This window comes from Leopardus geoffroyi, chromosome D1 (genome assembly GCF_018350155.1).
Source record: "Leopardus geoffroyi isolate Oge1 chromosome D1, O.geoffroyi_Oge1_pat1.0, whole genome shotgun sequence".
Classification (NCBI taxonomy): domain Eukaryota; kingdom Metazoa; phylum Chordata; class Mammalia; order Carnivora; family Felidae; genus Leopardus; species Leopardus geoffroyi.
Window position 1 is genome coordinate 60,551,640 of NC_059329.1, and position 13,317 is coordinate 60,564,956.

At 38.3% G+C, this 13,317-nt stretch overlaps 1 protein-coding gene across 1 annotated transcript; it reads left to right on the plus strand.

The window, feature by feature from the left end:
- Positions 1–2,234: 2,234 nt before the first annotated feature.
- On the plus strand, positions 2,235–3,362 carry LOC123602422 (olfactory receptor 51E1). Its single transcript, XM_045486913.1, has one exon. The coding sequence runs from the start codon at positions 2,235–2,237 to the stop codon at positions 3,186–3,188; it is 954 nt and encodes a 317-aa protein (XP_045342869.1). The 3' UTR covers positions 3,189–3,362.
- Positions 3,363–13,317: the final 9,955 nt, after the last annotated feature.

The window sequence follows — 13,317 nt, forward strand, 5'->3', positions numbered from 1 at the left end:
TAAGGATAAAATTCTGAGAGCATTATTATCTAAAAGTATGCATAAGGGTCAAGCAGAGGAGTCTGCAGGTCCAGAAAGGAGACCAAGAACAGATGATCAGAGAAAGATGAGGAGCAGTAGGAGGAGGAGGGAGAGTTTTAAGAAGGAGAGAACTGCTCATAGTGTCATAGGTTAGAGAGGTCAGTACAGAGGATTTCAGACACTGATGACTTTGGCTTCTTTGCCTGATTTTCTAGGCTAAATATGGCTCCTTATACCCTTTCCCTCCAGCAGTTGGAATTAAACTTTCAAAAACCCATGCTCTCAGTGTTTTGCTCTCTGTCTGGTGTGAGGGAACCCTTGTGGGATAGCTCAATGGTGAAACAAAGATTATTGACACATTCTGAACCCAGTGAATGGTGTAAGTCCTTCCTGATGCTGGCCATGCACTCTTCTTTACAGTCAACTGCTGTCTGGTGACTTGTCTTAGTATTTCACTTCTTTTCAGGACTGATTTTAGAGGTGAGATTAGTGATTAGTCTGGGCTTTGAGTTACAAATGGCTCACACTCACCTGCTCTCTGGTAACCCCCATTCCAGTTTCAAGATCTTAGGAATCTAACCTTTTTTTTTTTCCTCCCAAGATGAAATTATCTTAAATATATCCTAGCAATAAGTGGCACTATTTCCATTATGGGAAGAGGAGATAGCTAGTTTCCAGATTATAGCCAAGCATATTTTCATATATATAACAAGTGTAAATTTATATAATCTAGTAAGTCATAGAAGCACATGAATATTTGTGAATGGAAAAAAGGAATGGATAAAGGAAGTTAGTTAACTCTCTAATTGTTTCAACAGAGAGATAAGATCTGAGAAAACTCGTCTGACATTTCCCATCTCAACAATCTCTAGTTATAGCCATCACTTTTGTAGCCAAATTTGGGGATAGCAACCCCCTGCTATAGGATTGATTATTTCTGCAGTGCTTCTAATGCCATCATCATCTTTCAGGTTTAGTTTTCTGTGTCAGTCACGCTCTTTTAAGCTTGGTGGATCCCCTAGACACAGAGCTTGAGATGGTGATTCTTGTTTAAGTGATGTATTGACAAACTACTGTCCTGAGAAGAGGGGTGAGACGGGCAGGATAGACAAGGGAGAGAAAGCTAAGCAAGGCTGTGGTCTCAGCAAAGTCTGGTTGCTCAGAAAGCTCTGAAGTACTCATTGCATCACAGCTTAGGTCCCACCTGGAGGCAAGGCGACTAGCTCTTTGCACCTTTATGTCAGGCAGTCATTGACCTCTAGATGTGTCCTGGGGTTGAGGTGGGCAGGTATAGCATAACTTCTGGGTGAAGTGCCTCTCATTTGATCAAGGATAATTTTCTGGAGAAAGGGAGAACTGTGAGCCTTTAGTACTCCACACCCACTGCAAATATAGGTGCATTGGTTTGGTGGAGGGGATCTGAGTGATATACCAGTGGCATCCACTACAGCTATTGTTCCTTTTATGATACAAACTAGATAGTCTGGACAATGTAAGACTCTGGATGGACATTGGACAGGAGTAAAGTATAGAGTCAGAGTTTAGAATGAAGTTAGTTTGTCAGTTTTTAAAACTGGATTAGGAATTATCATAATAAAATAGGTATTATTAAGTTTTAGATCAAGTTTGAAATAGCTTCTAGAATTAAGCGTTAGATTAATGTTAAAGTCTGAGTAAAGGTTAGAATGAGAGACATCATTAGGATTAGTGCTAAGATTAGGTTACCATGTTGATTTGTGTTAGTATTGCTATATTTGGATTAGAATTAGTTTTAAAGATAGCCTAATGATAGAATTACAGTTGGTACTGAACATAGGGGAGCATAAGGGTAGGACAGGGTAGAGGAAATTATGGGACAACATAAAAATATCATCTAAGTCTGTATATTCAGGCAATAGCCTATTTTTTGTGAACTAAATGATGTAAAATATGCTTAGAATTTTTGTTTTAGTATTTTACTTGTTTTCAGGATTGAATATAGAGGTAGGATTAGTAATTAGGACTGGGCCTTGAGTTACAAATGGTGGTTAGATTGAGTTTAGAATAGAATCAGAGTTTGGATAGGCAATGAAATTAGAGTTAGATAAGAGAATAGGACATCAGGGTGGAGGGAAGGAAGCATGGTTTTGGGATCCTGGAGTATCTGACAATGGCTTATTTATGTATTCCAGCCTGTACCTGCTTGGCACTGGTTGAGGCTCCTCTTCTTCACTATGGTGGACCCCAATGGCAGTGAATCTAGTGCCAAATATTTCATTCTAATAGGCCTTCCAGGCTTGGAAAAAGCTCAGTTCTGGTTGGCCTTCCCATTATGCTCCCTCTACCTTATTGCTGTGCTAGGTAACCTGACAGTCATCTGCATTGTGCGGACTGAGCACAGACTACATGAACCCATGTATATTTTTCTTTGCATGCTTTCTGGCCTTGACATACTTATCTCTACTTCATCTATGCCCAGAATGATGGCCATCTTCTGGTTCAATTCCACTACCATCCAGTTTGATGCTTGTCTTCTACAGATGTTTGCTATCCACTCCTTATCTGGCATGGAGTCCACTGTACTGCTGGCCATGGCCTTTGACCGCTATGTGGCCATTTGTCACCCACTACGCCATGCCACTGTGCTAACATTGCCTCGTGTTACCAAGATTGGCGTGGCTGCTGTGGTACGGGGTACTTCACTTATGGCACCCCTGCCTATCTTCATCAAACGGCTGCCTTTCTGCCGCTCCAACATTCTTTCCCATTCCTACTGCCTACATCAAGATGTCATGAAGCTGGCTTGTGCTGACATCCGTGTCAATATCATCTATGGCCTCATTGTCATCATCTCTGCCATTGGCCTGGACTCACTTCTCATCTCCTTGTCATATCTGCTTATCCTCAAGACTGTGTTGGGCTTGACACGTGAAGCCCAGGCAAAGGCATTTGGCACTTGTGTCTCTCATGTGTGTGCTGTTTTCATATTCTATGTACCTTTCATTGGGTTATCTATGGTGCACCGCTTTGGGAAGCGGCATGACTCCCTCCTGCCCATCATTATGGCCAACACCTACTTGCTTGTTCCTCCTGTGCTCAACCCTATTGTTTATGGAGTGAAGACAAAGGAGATCCGGCAGCGTATCCTTCGTCTTTTCCATGTGACCACCCATACTTCAGATCCCTAGGTGTCAGTGAAAATTTCTTTTCCTCTCAAAGTTTTTCAATTCAGATTTTAATATCAACATTTTGGAAGACATTATTAGGAAAAAAAACCCTTCCCTAATAGAAACACAACGGATACCTTCAAACAGGAAATTGGTTGGAGAATCTCTGTATGGATAGGGGCAGCAGAACCATACACTCCCAATCCCTGTTTTTAAATATTATTTTCACTTTATAATTCTCTTTATATAATTATTAAAACCCTGAGATGGTTGTGGCTGGAGAGCTATTTCTTCCCATTTAACCATTTAGTCCAAATCTCTGCTTGCATTGATAGTCCACAGCATTTCTGAGATGAGAGTTGTACATCTAAGGGACATTGATCAAAAGTTAAGCATGGCAAGAGTAAAATAAACACAAAAGCACAATATAATCAGGTAATCTTGCTTGAAACTATGATTTCTTCTTCAGAATCCCCAACTGTATTGGATCCCAGGAAAACAGATGTACCGGGATTTCTTTCTTCAAAATGATCTCCACAGAGAATAAATAATTTCTTTTATTCTAGGAACCAGCTCTCAAGAGGAGGATTAGAGTAGAACCTTGAAAATACTACAGTTACCTACCTTAATGAAAGATGACACACTCTGTTCTGAGCATTTTTATAGATCATGGATACTTTCCCTTCACTATCTTATCAGTGTTTTTATCTGGGTAGGAATATGATTAGAATCACCATTATACCAATGGGAGAATTGATACTTAATGGGGATCAGTGAATTATATGAAGTCACAAAAATTGTCTTTTGATATCCATATTGTGGGGAGGGACTTTTAGAGAAACCTGTGAGGTAGTGAGTTAGACATTTCAAAAGTCTTGCATTTTTTTTAGGGGAGGTATTTAATTTCCTTCCTCACTCATTTAGTATTGCATATAGGAATTTCCTGTTAATGTTGCTGATGGCTTTAATTCCAATAGTTCCTGGTCCATTTGCCATCATACCTGGGTAGTAACAGCAGAATGTGTTTGGGACATTCCCAAACAGTGGCTAGTTTGGAAAATAGTATGATTAGCAGTGGGGTCACTCAAAGGATACCTGGAGAGACACTTTTTGGAGAAATGCAGCTGAGAAGACCTAGAAGGTCATGACAGAAATGACAGGTCTCTCACAGACCAGGGGTCTAGAACAGGAAGCATCATGAGGCTGAGCAAGGCCAGTGGCCCATGTGGCTAGCTGGGAAGCAAGGTTAAGGCAAGCATGGCTCCAAAGAAACTAAATAGAGCATATCAGTGGATACGGCCTATCCCCTAGGCTCTGAATGGCCCTGTGGGTGAAGCCCACAACATCAGTGCTTGGAGAACAAGGCTGTAGGAGAGGCCATAAAGACTAATATTTAGCATGAATATAGTCCTAGAGGTCTACTTAGGCACAACACTTCTAGATGGAAGCAGAATGGGAAGGAGAAGGTGTGGGCGCTACAGGAGTGCAGCAGGAATAGACAGGGAAGAAATGAGACCATTAACCATGGAACGCTTGTTAGACCTAAACAGAAGCAGGTAGTATAGTAGAAAGCTTGGCACAGAACCAGCCAGAATTTTCTGGCTATAGCTAGCAGACTGCTTGTTAGAGAGGGTATAGAGAGAGCACATGTGATTTCTTGGACTGGAATCCAGAAGATGAGAATTGTGAGCAGTATGGGATCTGATATGCTCAGGTGAGTGGTGGCCAGCAGAACTAGGAGCATAAACTAGAGTCAGTGCAGGCTTTGGTCATTTCGGGCAGAGGAGTGGCCCCTTACCCAGTAAAACCCTGACACTGGGATTGAGAGAAAGAGAATTAAAGAGAGAGAAACAGACAGATTTTCTTTCTTATTAGGAAAGCAGTATAATAAACTTTTGACATTCCCCAAATACAAAAGAAAAGTATAATAAACTCCAATAAAGTTGTCACATTGAAAGACAAACATTGTTAGCATTTTTGTGTTTATTTCTCCAGATTTTTAATAGGTGTTTGTATGCATGCTTCTGTATGGACATATGATGAATGTGTGTTACCAGTTTTGTATTTGAAAGCCCGTTAGATACAAGGATAATCAACAGATAAATCGGACACATTTAAATTTTTTTTTAATTTAAAGATACAGCCATTATCCTAGATTTTAGAAGGGATTCCAAGTCCGTGATAGTACGCTCATGATAAGTTTCATGGCTTTAATCTTAAGTGACTTAACCATTTTGTGAGTATAAACACACACCACCACCACCACCACCTTCCTTTGTCTAATGTTTTAATAAATACTAAATTATTAAGTGCCAGATAGAGACAAAGCTATAGCAGGACTCTTTTAACTTCTAGGTCAGATTTCTGGTCATTTATTTAATGACTACTCACTGGGTCACCTGGAAGGGCCTGGAGTTAAGGACTAGAATGAGAGGGATAGGCTGCCTCTTTCAGGAGATTTGGCTGGAAGTTAGGGTATGTTCTGGCAAAGACCTTCATCATGTGCCTACATAGGTATCCTTTTACCTTCTCCATTTCCTTTGTTTAGGCATTGCTGCCTCTGACCCTACTGCCTCAGCCACTTGGACCTTTGTTCGGTCCTAGAGGAGTCTGAATAATACTAAATCTCAGTCTATAAGTCAGTCATTTTTTTAGGTTTATTTAGAAATGTTTCATAAATGTGGCTTGTGTTCTCCATTCTGCTTACCAGTGTTCTGGTTCAGATACTTACCTCTTGCTTAGAGGATTGCCATACTTTCACATTTGTCTCCTTGCCTTAAACATCTTGTGCACGAGTCCTAAATCCCATGTAGTTTGCAGGAATTTTTCCAAACACAATTCCGATTATCTTGCTCCCCTACTTAAAATCCATTGAGGATCCTTTATTGCCTCCCATACAGAGTTACTTCTGAGAATGACAGTAGGCCATTCTTTTTTACTTTTATATATGTTCCCATCTTATTTTTTCTGTGTAAAATCTCTAATTTTTCCACGTAGTGTGTTTTTCAGCTACTTTATAATACTTGCTATCTCTCAATGATTTCATGCACTTTTAAATCCTCTATTTCACTCTGTTTCCTTTGAATTGCCTTTTGCCATCTTTTCTTTTTAGCAACACTTGATAAAATGAAACTCTTTTATCATTTGTCAGGCAAAAAGAGGCATTTTCTCTTTAGTGTCCCTAGACCTCTTGGTTCATACTTTAGAACTGGACCATTTACAGTTCAGAAAAGTTTGAGTGAGCTTCTGAGTCATATACGCTCAAGTTAATAAAATATACTATATTATTACTTTAATTAAATTGAAATAAGACTCCTTTGGATGCAATGAGCATACATGTGGAGAGTCTGTCTTTAAGATAGACAGACCTGAATTTGGGAAAGTGCCGTATTATACCATTGGTTTAGGATTTCAGAGTTGATGTTTGTTGTTTATCTCTTAAGGTACAGTAGTCCCACTTCCTATCCACAGGAGATACATTCTAGGACCCTCAGTGGATGCCTGAAACTGCAGATGATATATACTATATGTACTGTACGATGCTTTTTTCTATATATACATACCTATGATATTGTTTGATTTATAAGTTAGGCACAATATGAAATTAACAACATAACTAATAATAAAATAGAACAATTATACTGTAATAAAAGTTATATGAATGTAGTGTCTCTTTTTCAAAATATTTTATTGTACTGTATACTCACCTTTCTTCTTATGATGATGTGAGATGATAAAATGCCTACATGAAGAGATGAAGTGAGGTGACCGATGTAAGCATTGTGATGTAGTGTTAGGCAACTACTGACTTTCTGATGATATGTTAGAAGGAGATTCATCTGCTTCCAGACTACAGTTGATTGTGGGTAACTGAAACCACGGAAAGTGAAGCCATGGGTAGGGGGGCACTATTGTATTCTCAAAACTTCTTGTTCATTCCCGGACATCTCATAGCTTTCTTTATGTTAGACTGGATCCAAAGGGAATGAAGATGATGCAGAATCAGATTGTAGTCTGCCTTTTCTACAACTAAGGGAGCCAACAGGATACAGGGCTTTTAATTCTAAGAAAGTTAAAGAACAAGGGGATGGAGAATCAGCTGCTCTTCTTCCACAGTCTTCTTTCCAGACATGTCCAGATCCCTGACTTACTTCCAAATCCATTTCCTCCTCCTTCTCCTCTTATTCTTCCCTTTCATCTTTTTCACGACATGATTGACAGGAAATGTATTCCCTACCTTTGTTTTTAAGCTGTTTTTGTGAGTTATTGTTCCTTATTAAAATATAGATATATCAGTAGAGAGAAGCCACACTTTCAAAGATAGCGAGTGTGACATTTGGAAGGTAAAAATTGCTTCTAGTAAAAATCACCCAGAAAAAGTATCCTTAGAAAAGGTGGCTGATGGGAAGGAGGACTTTAAGAAGGAGTGAAAGATGTATCACCCTTTCTTTATCTAACTTAGAACGTCTTAGGTCTTCCAAGAAGTTTTCCATCTTATCTAAGGTGTGAAATTTATTGGTATATTTTCTTACAATCCTTTTAATATCTGCAGCATCTGTAGTGAGATCACCACTCTCATTCTTGGTATTGACAGTTTGTGTTTTCTCTCTTTTTTCTTTCCTGTTCAGTTTGGCTAGAGGCTTACCAATCTTAATACTTTTCTCAATGAAATATATTTTGGTTTCATTGATTTTCTTTATTGTTTTCTTTTTTTTCTGTTTTGTTTATTTTCTCTGTTATTTTCTTTCTTCTGCTTACATTGGATTTAACTTCCTCTTATTTTTCTAGATTCTTAAGGTGGAAGCTGAGGTTACTGGGATCTTTTTTTCTTATACAGGTACTGTAGTGCTATGCATTTCCCTCTAAGTACTATTTCAGCCTGCATCTCACAAATTCCATATGTTTAATTTTCATTCAGTTGAAAATAACTTGTAATTTTCCTTTTCATTTTTGCTTTGACCTATAGTTATTGTAGATTCTGATTCAGGAAGTCTGGAATAGGGCTCAGCAAGATAGAAATTTAAAAAGGGTCCATAAGTGATTCTGATAGATAGCAAGGTTTGGGAGCCCCTGGCTAAGATGGGAAGTGTGGGATGGCAGACAGAGATAACATTGGCCATTTGAGGGTGACTAGTAGCTGGTGAGGGATCCTTCAGGACTGTACTTTATTTGGGGTATTGTGTGGTATGAAACGAGAAGACAGTTGGGTTGTAGAAGCATAGGAATCAGGCAGTTCTGCTTCTGAGGGGACTATTTCCAAGGGTTAACAGATTTTGTCTTCAGTATGATGTGAAAACAGTCTTAACCAAGAAATTAAAATAAGAACCTCTGAAACATGTGACCTCTGAAACATGTGATTCATTTCCCTTTTGAATCCTTGGGTTCCCTGATAGGTATTCCCACAAGACACTTTCTTCTTCTCTTGTAATACTCATTATGTTTGAGAAATGCTTATTTAATACCTGTATTTGCTGCTGAATTGTATGTAAGTGTATGAGGGCACTGTTTCATTGAACCTCTTCATCATTGCATCCTGGGACATAGTAGATGTGCCTGGGGCATAGTAGATGCTTATGACAGACATTGACTACTATTCACCACACTAATTCATCTGCATCCAGGACACACAGCTAGGCATTTCCCAGCCTCCTGTAAGTTGGGTATGATTAAATTCTAGCCATTACTTTCAATGTGAATGGAAGTGATGTGTGCAGCTTCTAGACCTGGCTTAAAAACTCTCCTATGTAGTCTTCAATGTTGACACTGCATGTGACTTGGGAATCCACGTGTTGCATATGGTAAACCACCAGCAGTGAGTTCCTAAAAAAAAAAACTATGTAGAGCCAAACCATTTTACCTGCAACCCTCCACCAACCCATATTTGCGCCATTTGTATAAATGAAAACTGACTGTGTCATCACTGAACATATTTTTGTTTTTAAAGTAGTCTAGCCTTGCAAATACAACACTAAATAAATATTGGTTGAATAAATAGCTTAGAAACTAAAGGAAACAAAACCTGGAAAGTGAGGGGCTCCGATAAGACTGCTGATTATCCTTCCAGAAAAAACATTGGAGGTATGAATTTCTTAAAAGAGGAGGTATTTCCTTACATTAGCATAATTATCACAAAGTCTTTATGAATCAAGATGACACCAAACTGGGTCTTATATAGGTTTTTATTAATTTTCTTTTAGTCAATGTCCTCTCACCTCAGGAAATTTACATTATTGTTCCTTCTCCCTCTTGGATATTCAAACTTATCATCTCAATCATTTCCAGCATTCATTATGTTCAAGTCTCTTCCATATTAAAAACAGCAAGTATAAACCTGCCTAGATTCTATATTCCTCTTTCATCTCTTTCCTTTCTTAGCCAATCTCTTAGAGAAGTTATCTATAACTTATCTCCATGTGTGCATCTTTCATCTAACTCTTTCATTACTGCAATATAACTTTGTCTTCCATCAGACTACCAAAGGCATTCACTATCATCATCAAGGAGCTCTGTGTGTCTGAGGTTTTAAGTCCTTACCTTCCTTGACTTCTCAACAACATTCAACACAGTTGACTACTACCTCTTTCTTGATACATTTACTTCCTTTGCCATCCATGGCATCACACCCATGGTTTTCCTCTTATCTCTCTCAGTACTTCACAGTTTCCTTTGCCACATACATTCTACTTGGGCTTATGAGAGAACATGGTATATGAGGACCTGAAATTAGCCCTTTAATTGTTATGCAGTGACACTTGGGTTGATGGCTTTTATTGCCATCTGTATATCATGACTTAAATTTTATCTCTAGTGTAGACCATTTGGCTAGTCGAGAGTTCCTGGGCTATAAGTCTAATGGCCTGTGTATTCTAGTCATTTGGATGCTTTCAGGGGAGTTCAGGCTCAGAGTGTCCATAATTGAACTCATGATATTCTTTGCCCAAATAAGTTTCTTTATTCATGTTTCATATTTCAGTTAATCATGCCACCATTTACCCTGAAATGTCCCAAACTATCAGTCATCCTTGGCCTTTCCTTTTTGTTCTCTTAGTCTTCATATTTGATCCAAAGTCAAGTTATATAATTTCTACTTATATAATAAGTTTGAACCCATCTCCTTCTCTTTATCTCCACACCCCTAGTCCAAGTTTCCACTAAATCTCATCTTGACTATTTTGCTAGCCTTCTAACTGATAATTTAATATGTTCTCTATAACAAAATATAAAAAAAATGATGTTTTTAAAATAAATGTGGTCATGTCAAAATGATCCTCATCCCTGATTAACACACTATTTCCCATATTTCTGATTGGTTCTCATTTATGTTTTTCACATTTATCTTAAGCCATAGGTTCTTTGCTCTTTGACTTCCTGGTAGCACTACTTTTCATTCCATTCCTTTACTGTGCCATGCTTCCCTTTCCACAAGTTCTTTGGAGACAGTGTTTTCTTTGCCTAATATACCTTCCCCTAAACACTCTCCTTTTTCCTAGTTAACTTGTATTCAGAATTTGGACATCACCATAATTATCACTTTTTGAGAAAAGCCATGCCTGATCCTTTGAACAGGTGAAATATGTTTATTGTGTACTTTCATCTATTAATTAATCTATTTATTTAGTCACCATGGTGAGCAGAATTCTAAAACACTACAAAAATATCCTGTTCTAGTTCCCAAAACCTTTGTATATGTGAAATATCAATTCTATGATTATGTTGTTATATGGCACAGCTGACTTTAAGATAGGTGTGCTTGAGCCCACATGAGCCCTTAGAAGAAGAGACATTTCTGCAGCTAGCTGGTGACAGAAGTTAGAGATATTCAAAGCATGAGAAGAATGTGATGCATTGTTGCTAGTTTGGTGATGAAGAGGGTCATGTGAGAAGGAGTGTGGAGCCTTAAGGAACTGAGGAAGACCAATAGACAGCAGTTGCACAACCTTAAGGAACTGGCTTCTGCCAACAGCTCAAATGAACTTGGAAACAGATTCTTCTCCAGGGCTTCCAGGTAAGAACCCAGTTGGCTGACACTTTGATTTTGGCCTTATGAGACCCCCAGTTAGAGAATCTAGCCAAGCCCATCCTCCACAATGTGAAGTAATAAATGGGTGTTATTTCAAGATACAATTTTTTTTGTAATTTTTTAATGCAGCAGTGGAAAACTAATATAGTAACTGAATACATTTTTAGTGCTATTAACATTAAGTACTATTAAAATGAGTGCAAACCTTGCATTCAGAATGCAGTGTAGAAAAAAAGTGTTAGGCTCTTCCTTCATTGAATTTATAGTCTACTGGGGGAAGAAGAGCCTAAATGGATAGCTCTTAATTCATTGTAAATTTACATTTATTTTGGTATATATGTAGTCTAGTCCCGCAAATCTTCAAATGTGGTAAAATACCACTCCTGTGATTGTGTTGTGTTATATGGCACAGTTGACCTTAAGACAGGGAGTTTATATTCATATGCGTTGAGATAATTACAAGAGCCTTTAGAAGAAGGGACATTTCTGCAACTGGTGACTGAAGAAGTCAGAGATATTTATTTATTTTTTTAATTTTTATTTATTTTTATTTATTTTTTTTATTTTTTTAATTTTTTTTTTCAACGTTTATTTATTTTTGGGACAGAGAGAGACAGAGCATGAACGGGGGAGGGGCAGAGAGAGAGGGAGACACAGAATCAGAAACAGGCTCCAGGCTCTGAGCCATCAGCCCAGAGCCTGACGCGGGGCTCGAACTCACGGACCGGGAGATCGTGACCTGGCTGAAGTCGGACGCTTAACCGACTGAGCCACCCAGGCGCCCCAAGAAGTCAGAGATATTTAATTGATGTGTATTCCTTCCATAAAAAAATCAAGTTTGGTTTTGGTACCTTTATATTATGATCAACTAGCAGAGTGCTTGGCACATAGGGGTCACTAAAGAATAAACAAACTATTTGTTAACACATAAAAGGTAAAATCCTCCCAAGTTAGATAGCTGGTAAGTTTAAGAGACAGGTTTAGAATTTGAATAAGGTTTGTTTCCTGACTCTACAGTTTGTGTTCTTAACCACTATAACCCAGTGCAGACAGTATATACTAAGATATTGTGCTATTGAACCTCATACTTTTGAGAGGATGGGGAGTGGTTAAGAAGAGAGACAGACATCCCCTTTCAGCTTCACTTTGTATGAAGGTATACTCAAGCAGAAATATATTAAAAAATCTTAGTATTGTAATTTTTTTCCTACAAAAATTCTTTATGGAGCCAGAGTATTTCACTGATGTGTGAAGGGCATAAAGTCTGGGAAAAGGGCCCAGGAGATCCCATAGGGTGAAAAAGTAGGAAACCTTCACTAGGTGAGGAACCTTAGTTCAATCAGTTAGCTGTTTTGCACCTCTCACATCTCCAGGTCAGCTATCCAAGCTCAACTAGAAGCCTTTTCACAAACTTTTGCAATCATTTGTATGTATTCTTTTTCCCCATTCAAATTCATTTATATATTCAAAAGAATCATTAAGCAGCTATTACTCCACAAACACCATTAGAAACTGAGTATATTTTGGCACACTTGGGGTTTACAGTCTAGTTGAGTGATAGACTGTTGCATATTGCATATGTACATATATTGCATAGGAGACAAACACAGTCCAGTGAATAATGTGGAGAAGAGAATTGGACAGAATTTTCTGAGAAATTAGGCTTCTACTTGACTAATAAGAAGTGTAGCTAGAAATGAGATAGAGGTAGGTGGGGAGATGAGAACATTGCAGCAAAGTAAATGGTGTCTGGGAAGACCCTGAGAACAGATAAAAGCTTAAGCTGATAGTCTTTTGGCCCTAGTTTACTTGTATGTCAATTCACTTTTAACCTGCAATACATACTCCTAACTTATTTTATAGTAAAATTTTTAATAAATGATTTATATATTTTTTGGCAAACCAAACTACCTAGCATAGTATATGCAGTTGGCATATAAGTTATGTTACTATGTGCAGTTCTGTATAATTCTGTACAAATTGTACAATCTTCTGGCTTCATCCCATACCACTCCCTCTTCAAACCCTACGCCACAGTCACACCTGTGTAGGTATAACAAGTGGTAGAGACATAAAGAAGCGCAGGCATGCTTAACTTTCCATGAACACATTTACTTCTTCAAAACATGG

Coding starts and splice junctions, on each gene's coding strand:
- LOC123602422 (XM_045486913.1), top strand. CDS start 2,235: ATGGTGGACCCCAATGGCAGTGAATCTAGTGCCAAATATTTCATTCTA.